General features: G+C 37.4%; 3 protein-coding genes across 3 annotated transcripts; 2 read left to right on the forward strand and 1 right to left on the reverse strand.

The window, feature by feature from the left end:
• The first annotated feature begins 7,105 nt into the window (after positions 1-7,105).
• On the forward strand, positions 7,106-10,036 carry LOC127074123 (ATP-dependent Clp protease proteolytic subunit-related protein 2, chloroplastic). The gene is made up of 9 exons (XM_051015417.1): positions 7,106-7,239; positions 7,329-7,372; positions 7,450-7,528; positions 7,661-7,781; positions 8,076-8,213; positions 8,326-8,442; positions 9,113-9,181; positions 9,289-9,384; positions 9,709-10,036. Exons 1-9 carry the CDS (start codon positions 7,184-7,186, stop codon positions 9,844-9,846), a joined length of 858 nt encoding a protein of 285 aa, XP_050871374.1. The 5' UTR covers positions 7,106-7,183; the 3' UTR covers positions 9,847-10,036.
• An 820-nt stretch (positions 10,037-10,856) lies between these two features.
• LOC127074122 (AT-hook motif nuclear-localized protein 1) lies at positions 10,857-13,539 on the reverse strand. The gene is made up of 5 exons (XM_051015416.1): positions 12,804-13,539; positions 12,103-12,170; positions 11,838-11,969; positions 11,407-11,568; positions 10,857-11,322 (listed from the first exon to the last, which is right to left on the reverse strand). The coding sequence occupies exons 1-5, from the start codon at positions 13,198-13,200 to the stop codon at positions 11,086-11,088; spliced, it is 996 nt and encodes a 331-aa protein (XP_050871373.1). The 5' UTR covers positions 13,201-13,539; the 3' UTR covers positions 10,857-11,085.
• Positions 13,540-17,240: 3,701 nt separating this feature from the next.
• On the forward strand, positions 17,241-17,900 carry LOC127136419 (uncharacterized). The gene has a single exon (XM_051062975.1). It carries the CDS (start codon positions 17,241-17,243, stop codon positions 17,898-17,900), a length of 660 nt encoding a protein of 219 aa, XP_050918932.1.
• The last annotated feature ends 2,633 nt before the right edge of the window (positions 17,901-20,533 follow it).

The following is a 20,533-nucleotide window of genomic DNA, read 5'->3' on the forward strand; positions in this document are numbered from 1 at the left end:
CTGAGGAAGTACTTTCCAGAGGATGTCAGAGGAAAGAAAGAGATAGAATTCTTGGAATTGAAACAGGGTAACAGGTCTGTTACTGAGTATGCTGCTAAGTTCACAGAGCTGTCAAAGTATTATACTCCCTATAACGAGGCTACTGGGGAATTTTCAAAATGTGTGAAGTTTGAGAACGGGTTGCGTCCCGAGATTAAGCAGGCTATTGGGTATCAGCGGATTAGAGTGTTTTCTGATTTGGTTGACTGTTGTAGGATTTTTGAACAAGATTCCAAGGCTAGAGCAGAGAGCTATCAGCAAAGGGTTGATAGGAAAGGCAAGAATCAGAATGATCGTGGGAAACCGTATGCAGCTGGCAAAGGTTTCCAGAGACAGAGTGGGATGAAGAGGCCTAGTGGGGGAGACTCCAGTGCCCCTGCTAAGTGTTACAGATGTGGTCAGGCTGGACATCGTTTCCATGAGTGTACCAGTGCTGAGAAGAAGTGTTTCAAGTGTGGCAAAGGTGGTCACTTGGCTGTAGAGTGCCGGTTGAAGACTATGACTTGTTTCAACTGTGGAGAGGTGGGTCATATTAGCCCACAGTGTCCTAAGCCGAAGAAAGAGAACCAGTCGGGAGGCAAGGTCTTTGCTTTATCGGGTTCCGAGACTTTTGCAGACGATCGTTTGATCCGAGGTACGTGTTATATTAATGGCTTTCCTCTTGTAGCTATTATTGACACAGGTGCGACTCATTGCTTTATATCTTTGGATTGTGCTGTGAAACTTAAGTTAGAAATATCTGAGATGCTTGGAAGTATGGTGATTGATACTCCTGCGAAGGGTTCAGTGACTACTACTTCAGTTTGTTTAAATTGTCCTTTGAGTATTTTTGGTAGAGACTTTGGGATGGACCTAGTGTGTCTTCCACTAGTGCAGATCGATGTTATCTTGGGTATGAACTGGTTGGTGTTTAACCGAGTTTCTATCAACTGTTTTGATAAGACTGTGATCTTTTCTGAGAGTGAGGAAGGAAAGAGTTTGTTTCTATCAGCGAGGCAGGTGAATGAGGCAGTAGCAGATGGGTCAGAGTTGTTTATGCTGTTAGCGACTTTGGAGGCTAAAGATAAACTGGTGATTTGCGATCTAGTTGTGGTGTGTGATTTTCCTGATGTGTTTCCTGAAGAAGTGAATGAATTACCGCCAGAGCGTGAAGTTGAGTTCTCGATTGATTTGGTACCTGGTACTAGGCCGATATCGATGGCTCCGTACCGTATGTCTACTATTGAGTTAACTGAATTGAAGAGTCAGTTGGAAGATCTGTTGGATAAGAAATTTATTCGTCCGAGTGTGTCACCGTGGGGTGCACCAGTGTTATTGGTTAAGAAGAAAGAAGGTACTATGAGGTTGTGTGTGGACTACAGGCAACTGAATAAAGTAACGATCAAGAATCGGTATCCTTTGCCGAGGATTGATGATTTGATGGATCAGTTGGTTGGTGCGAGTGTGTTCAGCAAAATAGATTTGAGATCGGGTTATCATCAGATACGTGTGAAAACTGAGGATATTCAGAAGACTGCTTTCAGAACAAGGTATGGACATTATGAGTATTCTGTAATGCCTTTTGGTGTGACTAATGCGCCTGGAGTATTTATGGAGTATATGAATAGGATTTTCCATCCGTACCTAGACAAGTTTGTTGTGGTGTTTATTGATGACATTTTGGTGTATTCGAAATCTGAAGAAGAGCATGCTGAGCATTTGAGAGTGGTGTTAGGAGTTCTACGAGAAAAGAAGTTATTTGCTAAACTATCCAAGTGTGAATTTTGGTTAGAAGAGGTTAGTTTTCTTGGACATGTGATTTCAAGAGGTGATGTTGCTGTTGATCCTTCTAAGATAGAAGCGGTATCTAAGTGGGAAGCTCCGAAGTCGGTTTCTGAGATAAGAAGTTTTCTTGGACTTGCAGGTTATTATAGGAAGTTCATTGAAGGATTTTCTAAGTTGGCGTTACCGTTGACGATGTTGACTAGAAAGGGGCAAGCGTTTGTTTGGGACTCGAAATGTGAAGAAGGTTTCCAAGAGTTAAAGAGAAGGTTAACTACTGCTCCTATTTTGATATTACCAAGTCCGTCAGAACTATTTGAGGTTTTCTGTGATGCTTCATTGTTGGGTTTGGGTGGTGTGTTGATGCAGAATAAGCAGGTTATAGCTTATGCTTCGAGACAACTGAGGGTTCATGAGAGGAACTATCCGACGCACGATTTAGAGTTGGCAGCCGTGGTATTTGTTCTGAAGTTATGGAGACATTACTTGTACGGGTCAAGATTTGAGGTTTTCAGCGACCATAAGAGTTTAAAGTATTTGTTTGATCAGAAAGAGCTGAATATGAGACAGAGAAGATGGTTAGAGTTTCTGAAGGATTATGACTTTGGTTTGAATTACCATCCGGGTAAAGCAAACGTAGTGGCTGATGCATTGAGTCGGAAATCATTGCATATGTCTATGTTAATGGTTAAGGAATTGGATTTAATTGAGCAGTTTAGAGACTTGAGTTTGGTGTGTGAGAGTACTCACAATAGTGTTAAATTGGGAATGTTGAAGTTAACAAGTAGTATTCTGGATGAGATTAGAGAAGGTCAGAAATCCGATGTGTTTTTGGTTGATAAGTTGACTCTAGTGAATCAAGGTCAAGGTGGTGAATTCAGAGTGGATGAGAATGGTGTTTTGAAATTTGGTAATCGGGTGTGTATTCCGGATGTTACCGAACTTAAGAAGAGTATCCTGGAGGAAGGACATCGTAGTGGCTTAAGTATTCATCCTGGAGCTACGAAGATGTATCATGATTTGAAAAAGTTATTTTGGTGGCCGGGAATGAAAAGAGAAATTGCGAGTTTTGTTTATTCTTGTTTGACTTGTCAGAAGTCGAAGATTGAGCATCAGAAGCCGTCTGGGCTAATGCAACCGTTGGTTATTCCAGAGTGGAAGTGGGATAGTATCAGTATGGATTTTGTTTCTGGGTTACCGAGGACAAATAAGAATTTTGAAGCCATTTGGGTGATTGTTGATAGATTGACGAAATCGGCTCATTTCATTCCGATCAGAATGGATTATCCGTTAGAGAGATTAGCCGAGTTGTATATTGAGAAGATTGTAAGTTTGCATGGTATTCCGTCGAGTATTGTTTCGGACAGAGATCCTAGATTTACATCGAAGTTCTGGGAAGGTTTGCAGAGGGCTTTGGGAACTAAGCTGAGATTGAGTTCTGCATATCATCCGCAGACTGATGGTCAGATTGAGAGGACGATTCAGTCACTAGAGGATCTTTTGAGAGCTTGTGTTTTGGAAAAAGGAGGTGCTTGGGATTGTTACTTACCTTTGATTGAGTTTACCTACAACAATAGTTTTCATTCGAGCATTGGTATGGCACCGTTTGAAGCTTTGTATGGTAGGAGATGTCGGACACCTTTATGTTGGTATGAATCCGGTGAGAGTGTTGTGGTTGGACCGAAGATTGTTCAACAAACTACGGAAAAGATTAAGATGATTCAGGAGAAGATGAGAATTGCTCAGAGTCGTCAGAAGAGTTATCACGACAAGAGGAGGAAGTCACTTGAGTTCCAAGAGGGAGATCATGTGTTTCTTCGTGTTACTCCGATAACTGGGGTTGGTCGAGCTTTGAAGTCGAGGAAGTTGACACCTCGATTTATTGGTCCTTACCAGATTTTGGAGAGGATAGGGGAGGTAGCTTATCGTATCGCTTTACCGCCGTCACTTGCGAATTTGCATGAGGTTTTTCATGTGTCTCAGTTGAGGAGGTACATTCCTGATCCGTCGCATGTGGTCCAAGTAGATGATGTACAGGTGAGAGATAACCTGACTGTTGAAACATCACCTATGAGGATCGCCGATCGAGAGTTGAAGCAGTTGCGGGGTAAAGAGATTGCTTTGGTAAAGGTAGCTTGGGGCGGACCAGCAGGTGGCAATGTGACTTGGGAACTTGAGAGTCAGATGAAGGAGTCTTATCCTGAGTTATTCACTTGAGGTATGTTTTCGAGGACGAAAACTCTTTTAGTGGGGGAGAGTTGTAACACCCCGATAAAATAAGATAATTATTTAAATTGAGTTAATAACATATTTATTAATTTAATTAAATAATTGGAATTATTATTATTATTGGAATTACTATTATTGGGTTATTATTTTATTGGAATAAAAGTTGGAATTTAGAAAAGGTCCCATTTAGTAAAAAGGTTCATTTTCACGTGAAAAGGAAAAAGAGACAGAAAAGTGGAAAAGGGCAAAGAGAACCAGAGAACAAGGGTTGAAGAGAGGAAAAGCTTGAAGCTTAAAGATTCGCCGGATTAACTCAGGTAAGGGGGGTTTATCATCGTTTAATGGGTATTATGGGATAATATGTACTGGGTAGTGATAAACCATTGATTTACTTCTGAATTGGATGATTATGATGAAATTGTGAACTCTTTGGATGAACAAAATTGGGTTACAATTGAGAGGAAGTTCGTAGGAATTAGATGCAATAGTGTTAGGAGTTGTGAGATCGAATAGGTTATAATTCGTGTTAGATGATATGAACGATTATTGTGTAAAATTGGACTGTAGAAGGTTGAATTGGATAGATCTCGCAGCAGAGAAAGCCATAGCAGATCTGGAAATCTGGTTTCTGGTCATACGCGTATGGCACTAGGCAATACGCGTATGAGATGGTCTGGTACGCGTATGGCACTAGGCAATACGCGTATGGATGAGGAAGATGATGTTTTGAACGTAGATTGGTCTCTGTTGGTACGCGTATGGGGAAGTGGTACGCGTAGCATACGCGTATGAGATGGTGTTACGCGTATGGGATTTTGTCAGGAGATGGGCCATACGCGTATGGGGTTAGGCAATACGCGTATGGGCAGGATTGTGATTTCCTGAGCTGTTGTTGTGCAGTTTTCAACTGTTCAGCTGAGTAACGTAATGCAGATGATGTATGATATATTAGGGATCATTTCCCGTTGTTTTGAGTAGTATAGGTATTAGTAGAGTGTGCTAATACTGTGGTTGTTATTTGGCATGATATGATATGCTTATGTGATAAAATACTGCTGATGTGTGATAGTATGTGTGATGCTGTGAATGTATCAGTTATGTGTGCATTGGTGAATAGACTGTTTTATGGCTTAGAGTGTGGGCATATATCTATTCTTGAATTGTTGTTGATGATGTAACATTGCTAGGTGATTAGCATGCATGTTGTGGCCTTTATGGTGGTAGCTAATTCCCATGGTGAGGAATTAGTGATGAGTTATTGTGGATTGTTGTTGATGTTTGCATGCTAGGTGATTTAGCGTGCATAGCATAGCCCTTGGGGTGGTAGCTAATTCCCATGGTGAGGAATTAGTGATGTGAGTCACTAGGTCTCAAATGAATGGGACTAGTGAGCTTGGTAGCCGTACCTGGATTTGGTCGGTGAGGTTGAACTATATGTTCACGAATAGTCGGTACCGCATGCATGGAGTCTCATTGCATAACGTATGTATGTATGGCGTATAATATGAATGGATGTATTCCAATATTATACGTGTGTTTTATGGTTGTTTTGAGTTTGAGTATGATGATGGTGATGATTATGAGTTGATATTGCCGTTGCTGAATATGTGTAATCTGATTAGGGTAATGATATGTGTTATATTACTTAGCATTACATGATATTTTATAATGCTTATTATATCGATTGAAGGACTCACCCTTACAACTATGTTTTCAGGTAACGAGCAGTGATTGAATAGAAGCTAGTCCTGGGAGTCTAGTGTAGTCCTTAGTGGGTCATGCTCTGGTAGATGTAACATCGGGATGGGATGTTTTACTATGTTTTCTTTTGGTTGTTGAACAACTTTACATGTAATGTAGTACATGATTTGAATGTTGTTATTTCGCATCCGCTGTGAATTATGCAAAAGTGTCTTATTTTAATTAAATAAATGAGCATGACAGGATATTTTGATGATTGGTGTGAAATGATTGTGTGACACCCTTCAGGGCATAATTACTCTGATTGATATTTTATTATTTTAATTAAACATTTGGGGTATTTTAGATGGGTGTTACAAGTATAATTATATCCCATATCAGAACAGCATATAATTATGCTCCATCTTACAAGAAAGCCTGGATTGCGAGGACAAAGGCTGTTGAACAAGTTTTCGGCAAATGGGAGGATTCATACAAGGAATTGCCACAATTTTTATGGGCACTAAAAACATATGCCCCTCTCCAGTTGATCGAACGTAGTGATGTTCTAGAACAACATCAAGATCTGAGGTTTGTCTCTCGCATAAATCACCTTTTCGTATCGACGACGAACACGAAACATGATTGCCAAATGATTATTTGAGATGTGGAACAATTACTCACACAACGCATCTATTTATAACACAAAAATTGCATTTTACGCTGAGACTCCAATTGAATTGACGCCTCCTCTTAAGTCCTACATAGGGGAGCCAATTGGATTGGCTAGGGCACCTGCCCTAGCCAATCCAATTGACGCATCCATTCAATTTTTAAGAGGAGTCTCCAATTCAATTGACGACTCCTCCTAAAAGTGGGGTAGTTTGAGAATTTTTTTGAAACCAAAGATATTTTAGAAATTTCTTTAAAAAAGTGAATTATTTTTGTATAAGTTTCTTAAAAATGCCTTCAACGATATTATCATAATTGGTAGATAATTCCGAACCTAACTTTTTTTATATGGTCCAATTAAAACCGATGTAGAAATATCATTCTACCACAATTCAAAGAGTGGATACAAAAAATTAGAGTTAACATACACCAAATCAAAATTTTCAGGATAAAAAGAATAAAATCAAGTTTTTAATCATATTCTTAATTAAATAAAATAAAATATGTACCGAAGTTTTCAATCAATCATAAAAATATATGGATTTAATGAAAATACACTGACAGGTTAAAAGAATTTTACATTGTCAATTAATCATAGCCGTTGAATATTGAAACAAATTTAACCTTTATTTTAAAAATCTATAAAATAATGCAAACAAATGATAATGTTAACTCAAATAATTAATTTTAAAATATCATTATGATATGATAAAATATTATAATTTTATTAGACGATGGTTGAAATTTTGAAACACAACACAACTTTCATTTCCCTATCCACTACCTCGTCGTTCACTTCAACATGGCGGTTTCACCTTACGCCGCCGTTTCAACCCCTCGTGTTTGTTCTCCACCTAGGTCAAAATCTCCCTCTTCTATCCCTTCCTGTAAATTATTCAATTCAGTTTCAACTAATTCTCACCGTGTTTTCGCTTTTTCCGTTGCAGTGTTTCCACTAAAATCTACTCTGGATTGAAACTCCAATCTTCACGTGCGCCCATTTCTTTCTTTTTCTTATTCAATTTTCACCCCTTTCTTTCGTTTTTCGCTCACTATTTTCAATTGCAGGTTCTTTTGGAGCGTCTTCCGTTTCATCTAGCGTAAATGCTCAGTTTTTCGGTAAAGTTAACAAAGTTCTCAATTTCCGGTAATTCTCAGATACCCTAAATCTGTAGACACTGTTTTTACGCCAAAATACACTAGAAGGGTTTTTACAAAAGTTATATTTCATTGTATAAAAAGATTGATGCAAACGGTGTCAAATTTTTCATGTTTTCAGGTATGCTAACCAGAAACCAGTTAGGGCACAATTTCTAATGATGCCCATTGGAACTCCTAGAGTACGCTATAAAACACCCGGTGAAGATTCTTGGCAATGGATTGATTTATGGAATGCCCTTGTAAGTTGTTATATCTGAATATATTTATCATTAGGCAATAGTCATAGACTATGAACCATGGACACCGAAAACACGTCACCAACACTACACTCACGTCATGTTGACACAAGTAATAATTTGAAAATTCGGTTTCTGACATGGACACTGACACAAACACATTTTTTCAAAGATAATAGACTACCTATCTAAGAGATATTGGTTTACTTTGTCACACAGTCATGGATCTCATATAAACATCGAATTCTTTTTCATTAAGTTAATTTCTAAAAAGAACTCGTGCATTATTTGATGCAGTATCGAGAACGTGTTGTCTTCATTGCACAAGAGATAAATGAAGAATTTAGTAATCAAATATTGGCAACTTTGCTGTATCTTGACAGTATAGATAACACCAGGTTTCTCTATTTGTACATTAATGGTCCTGGTGGGGAGGTAAGTAATGATTCTAGTGTTAGGAGATCAATAATTACATCCTTTTGTTTCTTTCTTCATGTTCCTTTTGACTATCAGGTATTTAACTCGCTTAAAATTTCATCATTTGCAGCTTACACCATGCTTGGCTCTCTATGATACCATGCAGAGCTTGGAGACTCCTATAGCCACTCATTGTGTGGGCCAAGCTTATAATATGGCATCATTTCTTCTTGCAGCTGGACAAAAGGTGTTGTATTATGCTACTGTCTTTTAGAAGTTTAGCTTGTCATAGTACGGTGATTTATGGTTAGAGATTTTGCGTTCTTAATATAATTAAAGATTATCTTTGTTAAGGAGTTGTATAGTTAGAGATTTACTTTCTTAATATAATTAGAGATGACATGTTGAATGGACTTGGTACTTACCTACAGAAGTAATCTTTTTGTACTATACACAAATACGATTAAGGATCATGATTGACATTTATATACATTTAAAATGAATGCATTGTATCATTATATACAACCTTAGAAGGAAGTAAGTTTTTTCACAGCTTCTGTTGCCAATGGTGAGTGCCTCACATGTATTATATGTATAGCACAACCTTAACTTCATGAATGATCATACTATCAGCAATAGCTATTGTGGATTGCATGTTAAAATGAAAAAGTTGGGAGCACAGTAATAAATTTTTTACTACTATTTCAGTCATTAATTTCAATTTCCATCACAATCTTACTGGCAATCTTCAATCTTATACTCCATTCTGCTTTGTTGTCGCATTCATGTCAAATTGGTGTTTTACTACTTGTGCCTTGTGCCTTGTGCCTGTTGTGTTGAGTCCATTGGCATCTCTAATGTTATGAAAATAGTTCTGATGATCCATTAATCTTTTGCAATGTTCTGTTGTATTGAAGGGAAAACGTACTGCAATGCCTCTTTCAAGAATTGCTCTCCAATCTCCAGCAGGATCTGCTCGTGGTCGGGTATGTCTGTCTTTTGTCTGAGATTGATGTCATCAGTAGTAATACATTGTTTATGTAAGAATGAGCTGCTTTTAATTTTGATGCCAACACCATAAAAACTCTTTCAGGCGGATGATATTCGAAATGAAGCAGATGAACTTCTTAGAATCAGAGATTACGTTTTCAAGGAGTTAGCGAGCAAAACAGGCCAGCCTTTTGAGAAGGTCAGTTCACTTTACAATGGATGGAACTCATGGAGATAAATTAGCATTTGTAACTTCTGTCATGGTTTGTATATCATGACCCTCTCTAATTGTTTGACCTTTGAACTTACTCACTGCAAGTCAAAAAAGAAGTTCTCGAAAAATCATTAGATTTTCTTTGCAGATGAAGTCAAATTCACCTGACACACTGCTTCCACAAGGATATGTTTTTTCAACCTTTTGTTATCTAAGCCTCCTTTTGTGTATCTTAGTTCATTCTTTCCTAGATGTTTATGTTAAAATTTTATTGGCTGGAAGACTAATTTTTTAAATGCACCTCTTCAGATTGCCGAAGACTTGAAAAGGATAAAACGGTTTGATGCACAAGGGGCCATTGACTATGGGCTCATTGACAAAATTGTAAGGCCACCCCGCATAAAAGCTCATGCATCTCACGAGGATGCAGGCGCAGGCATTGGTTAAGACCTCTTAGTTTACAGTCCTTTTATATTTGCAGAACCAGAGTGTTTCACATTCTATTTCCTTAGTCAACTTTGGGGATATGTATAATCTTTGGTAGTCATATTCTGTTCATATCTTGATGCTCGGTGCTTGAATTCCAACTCTTACTGAATGAACCAATCCAAGGTACCTGTATTGTGAAACTTTACTATGTCCTCTGTTTTCTCTTGCAAACTTATCACACTACATTCATTATAAACAACTATTACAGCTTTTGCCGGTTTTTTCATGCATGTCTGGATTACTTTTTTTTTTTCAATGGAAAATATGACGATTTTCTATATAGTTCAGACTTATGCAATATTGTGGTTTTATAACTGCAACTAGTTTTGTTAACGTTTGATCAATACTTTTCTATAGTAAGTTGATCTTTAAGTATCCATTCATCTACTATTCGTTGTGTACAATGAATCTGAAGTATATAAAAACTGTCACTGTAAAAAGTAAAAAGTTAAGTATTACACCATGAGTAGCTCTTGTCATGTGTACTATACGGCTCGGCTCAATATATCTTTCTTAAACAACTTAAAATTTTAGTGAGCAGCGTTACATATGATTTATACAAAAAAGAGAGGAATGAAAAATAAAATAAAATAGGCCGAAGAGGATTTATACAAGTTTTGGTTTATATTTGCAAGTGTTACATTCTGTTACTTAAGATTCTAGCATTTTCATCGTCAAACTTTTTTCTTGTAACAATAAACATTTTCCAATTTTATTACAAAGCCAGAATTTTTTTTGTTGAAATCGAAGACTTGAAATATCAGAACAAAGTTCACAACATATTGATGTGACAAGCACACAAAAAATATGGCTATTGATGTAGCTAAAACAGTCCAAAGCAAAATAAAATGTCAACCCTAGTTTCACGGTATATCCACCTATAAGAAAGAAAGAGAAGGAAGGAAATAGAATGACAAAATTAAAATGCATTATATACTGTCATGTAATAAGAAAGAAAGAGAAAAATATAACGAAAATGATATAATCTAAATTAATTTAAGTGGGACAACATCTTGATGTACCCCATTACAATGGCAGAACCCAGTATAACATATGCTGGTCCTGATACATTCAGAGTTCAATAGCCTTAAAACACAACAAACAAACAAGGTAAAGCGAGACAATAACTAGGAACCCCATTACAGTGTTGTAAGCAGCTAAATACAAATGCATATGTATAAGGGATTCCTTACGATATTAACCGCCAGGAAGTGACACGTTAATGTCAGAAACAGGCTTGTCTTTCGTTTCTGGCGCCTGCACAGCAGACCAATTATCTCCGCGGAAGGAAGTAACTGATGATAGAATAGGAATTGGATCAAGAGTAGGGATGGGAACAATAGCAGTAGTTGTCACAGTTGATATCACATCGTGTTTCTGATTTCTCGCCTTCTGCTCATGTTGGTTTCCTGCCATAAAACTACCAACCACTACCTGATCGATACATGTTTGAAATAAGAATGATCAGAAACAAATAAACTTAATGGAGTTGTCTCTTATGGATAGAAGAACACATACCTGCACTGGACTTGCAGCCACCAATAGACCAGCAACTCCTCCACCAACAACACGGCCATCAGGACTTGATAAAGAAACACTCAGACCACCTGACCTGCTTCGTGTTCCTCCGCTATCATTTGGCATGAATGAACCAGATAAAGAAAGAATTTCAAATAGTCCCTGTAGAAAAACCAGTGAGGAAGATGAGATTTCCCCGCATGACGGACATCAGAAGATTCAGAAGGCTAAGAAAGCAGTAATACTTCAATCAACAACTGAGATATGTAACTGTGTTCTGTGAAAAAATAATCTAATTCCAGGATATGCTGGAAGAGCCAGGAGAAACATCACTCTTAAAAACTATATAGATCATTAGATGCACAATAGAGCAATATGAAAGTCTCTGCTATAAGAAGAAATGATACTATAAACTTGCGCAAATGTTTCACCTCATATGTCAATGTGCCCCCAGAAGCATCGGGCTGACGAAGTGTGACACTTTTTATGACACCATTTGCTGAAAGAACACATAGAGCTCGAGGCCCTTGCTGAGAAAATGATATTACTTTCATAGTAACATCCTAAGATAACCAAAAGAAAAATTGTTGTCAATCACTAGTTAGACTATTTTCCAGTTATCACCGTAAAAAGTACAAAAGACATGCATGTAAGATAGGACTTTAGGGTTTAGGGTTTATTTCTTCAGAAACTTACCTCTCCAGTATTAACAGTGATGATGTGAGGTGTGAAATTTGAACTAGTTGAGCAAGGGACCCATTCACCTAAAAAAAAGGTAAATTTTTTCAATAATTAACAATTAAATTACATATGTTCGGATTTCAATCAAAAGGCATCTCTAATTTAGATCAAAATAAGAATTTGAATATATAGACTAAAATTACTAGTTAATAAAATGTTAAAACATCACTGTACTTTTGTCCTAGAATAGACTAATGGAACTCATAACCAGTCATAAAAGGTAAAAAAACACTACACCTATATTAATATTCTAAGATTTTGCCCATCTCAAGAATCTATGTATCAATTTAAGATAGCATAGAATGCACAGGGCATGAACCAAGCATCAAGTTGAAGTTTGAAAGCTTCTAAATAACAGACATAACCTCCGGTTAACCTAACTCAATTGATAGGTGTGCAGTTAAAGGTAAAGACGGAGTTCAGACCCACGACATTCCACTTGTTCGGGAGTCGCCCGAGATTCCACTTGTTAAGAGGATTCACCTTATTATAGATTACATACACACAAAGCTAAGTCGACTAACGTACATTATCAAAGGTCCCACATCTGAATTCACTTCCACATAAGTCAACAACCGAAACCATAGAGACCCAAACGCACACAACACAATCCAAAATAGTAACATTTCATACTCAAAATAGTTACTTATCAATACCTATATTTTCCAACTCGAATTTGCCTTTGCTCACCGAGCTAACCGGCCGCACCTTCGCACGCTTCTCCGCCGTGAAATCGATCACCGGTGGCAACGGAGCAGAGGAAGATATCGGCTTCGGAGACAGCGCTATCCTCACCGAACCGTCCGCTGCATACTTTCTCGGCCGGCCTCTCTTCTTCTTCTCAGGAACCGTCGTATCTGCCGGGACCACCGTTACCACCGCCGCATGCGGCGGATTCTGCGGCTGAGAATTTCCTTGGACCGCTGTAGTAAACTGAACTACCGATCCACCGGTCGGAGTTTGGTTCTCGGTTCTCGGTGCTACATGGAACTCTGACGGAGCATCCGATCCCACCACCGTAACGCCACCACTAACACCGCCACTAGCCTCCATGTTTTCAAACAGTTATTAACTTCAATTTCTCATTATTTTCTTCAAACTTCACTGCTATACTGGTAAATATTTTTTCCAAAAAAAAAAATAGATGAAAAACTTAAAATTAAAATTTAAACTGAAAGATTAAAAAAAAACTGAGCATAAATTTGCACCATTTGCATAAATTTCATCGTTAAAAAAATTGCAGGGGAAAAATCTAAAATTTTAAACAGAAAAAAAAATCTGGCTTTGAGAAAATAGAAGGAAAATAAGAAAGAGTGAAATTTGAAATTTTGGAGTTTCCAAAGGAAATGAAAATGCCAATTTAATAAAATGTCCTAACTTTCATTAGTGTGTCCAAATTGAGATTAAAAAATTAAAGAGGAAAAGGAGAGATATACTACTGAACAGGTTATTAAAATATCATTTATATGAATTAGTATTAAATAAATGAAAAATATTTAACATAAATAATTATTAGGATATGGTTGGAATCTGGTGGAGAAATATATTAAATAATTTTAAAGTTGTTGGGAGGGCTTTCTTTTTCTTTCCTCATTTTAAAATTATATTTTGTGGAAATGGGAAAAATAAAATAGAGAATAAAAATCACAATACATGTTACTTACCATATGGGATTATTATTATATTAGATTAATGGTAAAGTAAAATAGGTTGCCTAGAAATAAAGAAATTGTCTTTGAAAGGAAAGGAAAACTTTGGCTTTTTGTTTTTTCACGCTTAAGCAAAATAAATAATTATTTATTTATGAGTGGGATAAATTGTAAAGCAAATCATTCATAAATTGTGTCTCCATTTAATTTGAGAGGAGATATATGAATGAATCAACAAACAAGTACTAGTAGGTAGTGTAGCATACACAAAACATATAGTATTAAAGTGTTTGCTACTTCCAAGTTCCACTATTTTTCCACCACAAATGACTTATTTTTCAAAGTCCTACTCTGCCTAATTGTTGACCTCATTCAAGCACTTTAAAAAAAAAAGCATTTTTAATTTATCTATTTTGATTTATTTTTTTAACTTTTAGTCTCCAATCTGATTTTCATATTTAATTATTTTTTAAATAAATTTTTTGGTTTCCTTTCAATTTTGTGATTTTTTTTAATGTAGCGTTTGCTAAGGGCAAAAATCTCAACAAAGACAAAGCTTTAGGTACACTAATGATGTATGCATAAAGAAGAGTCCTGGGTCGACGAGATTTAGGACTTAATGTTTTTCTAGAATGTTGCGTGAGTATTTCGACCGTATAATGTTTCGATAGTAGTAAGAGTGTTGAAGAAGTGGTTCTGAAGGACACGTGGAGAGAGCATTAAAGATATGAACGTTAGGAGTAATTATTTTCGTACTAGTATATATACATGAGTTCTTTTGTAGAATTCAGGGGGTGTTCATTTTATTACAGAAATCTCATTCAAAACTTGAAGTACCAGCGTCCAGAGAAAAGAGTCATGACTGAGAAAATTTATGAACAATGAAACACCATCTTTTACATTCAATGCAAAGTTTTTAATTTTCACTTTACTTTGCCTTACCGGTTTATTTTCAATTTCGTTCAAGTACATTTCTTTTATACTTTCAAGTCTTGTCATTTTCCTTATATTTTCTACACTGTCGAAGTCTTCATCTCTTTACATTTACTAAAATCACTATTTTCACCAAGTCAAAAATAGGTTGTTTGACAAAAGAAAAGTATAAAACATACCTTTTAGCAACATGTCCTAGGATTCACTGTTCGATCTTGCAAGTAACCTTTAATTAAGAGAACATCGCTTGTTTACCAAATTTCTACGTAAACAAAGTGGCACATCCGGTGGGACATGTGCTAAATCTGCATATCTTTCACAAATATCCATAGTTTTTCTTATAAACTTGTTCTATATTCATGATTGTTTTTGGGTAGTTTGCATGCGATTAAGAAGTGGAAAATCTTTTTCTAAAAGTCGCGTCCTCCTGTAGATAATGTCAATCCCTAGAATAATCCTTAAAATGTAGTACAAAAACCAACGTGTCAATGGTTGAAGAGCCTGTCGCCTCAACGTCTGTTAGGACAACAATTCCTCTGGTGTCAGTGACGCAAACCGCTTCAATATTGTCATAAAGAGCAACTCTTCCACCGTAATCAGGGAATTTCCTTATTAACCCTAAAATTTGGAGGCCTTTGTTTGGGTTTTCAATGCCATAAAGCGGCAGAGACTACCCTTATGGGATGCCAACGTCGATGATGGCTAACCTTCAGACTAATATGTTAACCGTTAGTGACAATGCAGTGGCCCCAATGCCACTATACAATCCTGTCAGAACAAGATTTGATTCTACATCTATACCTTGATTTTTGATGATAACAATGTATTTGTGTGAGAACAATTTTTGTACCCTAATGATTTGTTATTGTGTAGCTTTAACAACCAGTTTTGATTATGAGTTTATGACATGCAACGTTATCAGTTTCTGAACATTGTGTTCAAATTCCGCTTATGCGCTAATCATGAGAACTTCTGAAATATGTTCAAGTTGTTGCTGCAATGATATTTTTGTTTCTGTGCTAATTCACTCCTGAGAAGTTTCTGAGGAGACGCTATGTTACTGCTGCAACATTCTCTCAGTTTATGCTTATGGATGAAACTCTGATCATCAAGCTTATGAAGAATGAAAAGCTTTTGAAGTTTTGTTACTTAGCTAAAGATTCTGAATATCTCAAGCCAAACGTTGAGGTTATCAAGGTTTTGACTGAAGAGTCTGAAGATTCTGAAGATCTCAAGCCAGACTACTGACGATGTCAAGGTTCTGACTTAGGACTCTGAAGTTTATAAATCCAACTATATGTTTCTTCATTTCATGCTTCATCATCTATTCATCAGAAGTCAATGAATTAGAAGATAAGATCAAAATGGATACGTGATCAAATAGTACATGGTACAAATCAAATATTCCTTCCACTACCCGATATCGTGGGAAAATAACAGTATTATACATCATACATGTCACTAATATTGTGGGTGAAGGACGGTACTATGTGTCACTCCTTTCACTAATCCAACAATGGACAACCGCTATATTGGTATCCCCATTTTACCCTCAAATGATCTCTTTTCTTATGCTATATAAGTAATACTTTGAGACTTGAAGAAAAAGCTAAGACACACTACAATATTTGACAAGTCGATTTCTTTGTTTAAAGCTATTATTTTTGCACACAGTCTATCTTTAAGTGTTTGTTTTTCATTTGTGTATAATATTCTTGTGTAGAAGCATCTTGTAAACACAAAAACTTTGATTCAAACTTGTTGTTTGTAATTCCTTAAGGAGACTAGGGTATAGTCAGATCCTTGAGAAGATAAAGAAAGTTGTTCTTTGTGATTCCTTAAGGATACTAGGGTATAGTTGGATCCTTGAGAAGACAAAGAAGGTTATTCTTTGTGATTATTGTAATCAGTTGATTATAGTGGACTAAGTCCTTGTGTATAAGGAGAAATCACCTTGGCGGGTGGACTGGAGTAACTTTGAGTTTCAAGCAAACCAGGATAAAAATACTTGTGTTATTATCTTTTTGTTATTAACATTTGTGTGGTGTTCTTGAGTTGGTAAAAAGCTTTGGTTTTAAAACCCAATTCAAACCCTTCATTTCTTGTGTTTTTCACACCTTCAATCCCTCTAATGCCTCAGCGTCGACCATCAACAATATGGCGTAACCATAAGGGATAAGTTACATGCGTCAAAGTACACCATCTTTAAATACGACATCCATGATTGCTATGAGGCAACAAATGGACCAGAGTAACTTAGAATTAGTCAATACTCTCACCCAATAAATGAGAACCATTTTCAACCTTTTGATTGCAAATACAAATCAGACTTGTGAAGTGTTGGAAAATCAAATGGGGTGAATTGCTTACTTCTTTGGCATGCCTCCAGTACACGTGCGACCTTTCCCCCAAATATCGAACATTAGGCAGGTCGAAAACCCCGAGAATGGGATAGCACAAGCCACTATAGGCCAAAACCAATGGTTTTAATTACCTGATCCTCATCTAAATATGGAAGAGGTAGAACAAATAGAACAAAATAACCCTAGGCCTTTGATGGTTCAAGGAAACCAGAATGCTGGCCAAGTGCTTAGGCATGTCCAACAAAACCATTTTGAGGGAGAAAACAACATAGCAAACATGGTCGAGGAAATTTTGTCCCAGAATGGATTTAATGTGGGACTCCATAGACCAAATTTTATATCCCTTTTTTCAGAATACGTTCGACAAACAAAATCACCTAAGGGGTGGAAAGTCCCAAAGTTTACCAAATTGGCCAAAAACACTAATGAGTCGATAGTTGAACATGTCACCCGTTGCCAAACTGAGGCTGGCGACATTGCTAACAATGAGAATTTAAAGATGAAATACTTCCCTAATTCTTTAACTAAAAATGCTTTCACTTGGTTCACAACTCTTCCTCCACACTCTGTCCAATCATGGAGTCAGTTGGAGAGATTGTTCCACGAACAAATTTATATGGGACAATCGAAAATTAGTTTGAAAGAGTTGGCTAGTGTTAGGAGAAAAGTCCATGAGTCGATAGATGACTATTTGAATAGATTTAGACTTCTCAAGGCAATGGGTTTTACGCAGGTGCCTGAACACGAGTTGGTCGACATGGTCGTTGGTGGCCTAGACTATTCAATTAGGAAGAAATTGGATACCTAATATCTTAGGGATATGACACAATTGGCGGATATGGTTCGCCAGGTCGAATGTTTCAAAGCTGAAAAAGCTAGAACAAATAAATATCATAAAAAGGAAAAAGTCGCTTATATAGAAGAAGACTATTACATCTCTGATGTAGGTGATGACTATTCTGAAGAGGGAGAGGTCAACGTGGCCGAACTTAAGCCAGGACCCCCTTATGTGTGTAAATTGCTGAAACTATCAAATGGAAAAAACTCGTTGAGACCAGCAAGAATGAGAAATTCGCCACTAGAACTTATACTTTTGATATTACTAAATGCGAGAAAATATTTGACTTCTGGTCGCCGATGGACAGATAATAGTGCCTCATGGCCTTAAAACTCCTCCTTTAGAACAAAGAAAGAAAATAGGTTTTTGTAAGTACCATAATTTTCGAGGTCATAAAACTTCTCAATGTGTGTTTTTCAGAGATTTGGTTCAAAAAGCTTGAAAGATGGAAGGTTACAATTTAGTGAAAATCCAAAGTCTTTAATGAAGGTGGATTTAGATCCCATACAAACAGAAGATGCCAACTATGCTGAGTCGATGGAGATCCTAATGGTTGAAGCTACTGAAGGCTCCAACATGGAAGTAAACAAAGCTGAATAGATCTCCGCTATCTCCAATTGTGACATATAAGCAGTCTACCCCAAGTCTGAAGAGGGGTTGATTGATTTCCTTGAGTGTTGCAAGCTCAACGATTCTAAGACAGTGCTTTATCCATGTTGTAGTGTCATGTTTGATAAATAGTCGGCAAAAAAGCTAGAGGGCACAAGAAGATTCGACCCCATAAGAGGAAGGGGTTGGAACCAAGCTACTAGGTTTGCCCCTACCAATGAGGGTAGACCTCGTAGAAATGAAGAGTATAAGAGGCAGTTTCAACAACCTTGACACAGGACTTTCTGATCACCATCAAATGCAACTAAAGAGAAATGGGTGAAGCCTGTTAATTAGAAAGGGGCAAACCACCCCAAATTAAAGGAAGTCGACCCTAAGGTCGGGATGCCAAGTCACAACGGGAAGAAGGTGTCGAAAGGGAATTCTTATATCCCTCCGTCCTACAAGGGTAACAATCCCATGACACACACCCAATGAAAGCGTCATCAAAGAAAAAAGAAGTCTGAAAGGGAAACCTTCGCAACAAAGCACGATGCCCCAACGGCAAAGCACAACACAACTGCGTCGAAGGTTCTGATGAAGCCTTACTCAAAGAGATTTAATGAGGAAGACAAGATGACTGCCACTCAAAGGCCATTTGTGAAAGAAAGCCATATGGGAAAATGGGCACTAAAGGTGAGGGAAAAGACACCCGAATACTCTCCATAGTCCGAGGATGAATCTTCTGAGTACACTCCCCATCCGAAGGAAGAGGAGCCCCATTATACTCTTCAGCCGGAGGATGAATGGCCAGAATACCCACCCCGATCAGATGTTGAAATGGTCGAAGATAACTTCGACGAAGAGTCTGAGGATGATTTATAGATTAACTATGGCATAATTTCAGTGTTGCTAGCTGAATACGATAGGGTGTCTGAAGTGCCCGAGGCTGAAAAGGATTTCGTACAGGACCAGGCTGATAACCAGAAGCCTCTCTATTACTACGTCATGAATAATGGTGTGGTTGAAGAACAACAAGCTGTGTTTGAAAGGCCTGATCCGGGTATGATGTATCACCTGAAGCCGCTCTTTATTAGGGCGAAGGTAGATGCCATGCCCGTCAACAAAGTGTTTATAGATGGAGGCGCAATAATTAAATTAATGCCACATTCTATATTAAAGAAAATAGGGAAGACTTATGAAGATCTGAGGCCGCATAATATGGTGTTGTCCAATTATGAGGATAAAACCAACAACATACTAGGTGTAATTCAGGTAGGCCTATCAGTTGGCTCAACTTCTAGGCAACCGTTATTCATGGTCATTAAGTCCAATGTTAATTATAACTTATTGCTTGGGTGCGAGTGGATACACGGAATTTGTGCGGTACCGTCGACACTGCACCAAAGAGTTGCCATCTTTTCATTCGTGTTTGTTGGTCGCAGCTGGAATAAACGCTTATACCTACTTCTCACTGCAGACTCGATTTGGGGACGAGGTTTTGGTTAGGGCCTAAGGCCCAAACGTCTGTCTCCTTAGCACATCACATGATCCACTACACCCCCTCCAATTCATAGATCCAGCTTTGGGCTTTGAACTAGGCCCAAGAGTTTTTTTAATTGATAATTGATAATATAAACTTGAAAGAATGCACAAATCATGGATAAGAGGGTGTAAACCATATAGAAAGATATTCTGTACCTACCAACAAAAAATGAGACCGGATCATTGTTTTGATGAATGATGGTTTCAAAGATTGCAAATTGATATGAAGTTCCTCTACAACCTTATATGCACCTCTTTCTTGTTCTGATGATAAGCCTAACCTTAATCTCTTCCATCGACGTGATTCTCATTTGAGATTACACTTCTGCACAAAGAAAGAGGGAAAACTAAGTCAAAACCAAAGGTTGGTTCTTTGTTATGAGTAAACAAACTTCATTTTACTTGGCAAATATTCAGTAGCCAATAAATTTCAATAGTGTCTCCAAGTAGACAACTTAAATGTGATAGCA

The sequence above is a fragment of the Lathyrus oleraceus genome, chromosome 4 (assembly GCF_024323335.1).
Source record: "Lathyrus oleraceus cultivar Zhongwan6 chromosome 4, CAAS_Psat_ZW6_1.0, whole genome shotgun sequence".
NCBI lineage: Eukaryota > Viridiplantae > Streptophyta > Magnoliopsida > Fabales > Fabaceae > Lathyrus > Lathyrus oleraceus.

What these genes read in the sequence shown, in the direction of transcription:
- LOC127074123 (XM_051015417.1), top strand. Translation starts at nt 7,184, where the DNA reads ATGGCGGTTTCACCTTACGCCGCCGTTTCAACCCCTCGTGTTTGTTCT. An exon ending in ATTGAAACTCCAATCTTCAC is followed by an intron (nt 7,373 to 7,449) that starts GTGCGCCCATTT and finishes TTTCAATTGCAG; the next exon opens with GTTCTTTTGGAGCGTCTTCC. An exon ending in TTCTTGCAGCTGGACAAAAG is followed by an intron (nt 8,443 to 9,112) that starts GTGTTGTATTAT and finishes GTTGTATTGAAG; the next exon opens with GGAAAACGTACTGCAATGCC.
- LOC127074122 (XM_051015416.1), bottom strand. Translation starts at nt 13,200, where the DNA reads ATGGAGGCTAGTGGCGGTGTTAGTGGTGGCGTTACGGTGGTGGGATCG. An exon ending in ATTCGAGTTGGAAAATATAG is followed by an intron (nt 12,171 to 12,803) that starts GTATTGATAAGT and finishes CCTTTTTTTTAG; the next exon opens with GTGAATGGGTCCCTTGCTCA. An exon ending in TCACTGTTAATACTGGAGAG is followed by an intron (nt 11,970 to 12,102) that starts GTAAGTTTCTGA and finishes TGGTTATCTTAG; the next exon opens with GATGTTACTATGAAAGTAAT.
- LOC127136419 (XM_051062975.1), top strand. Translation starts at nt 17,241, where the DNA reads ATGGAAGAGGTAGAACAAATAGAACAAAATAACCCTAGGCCTTTGATG.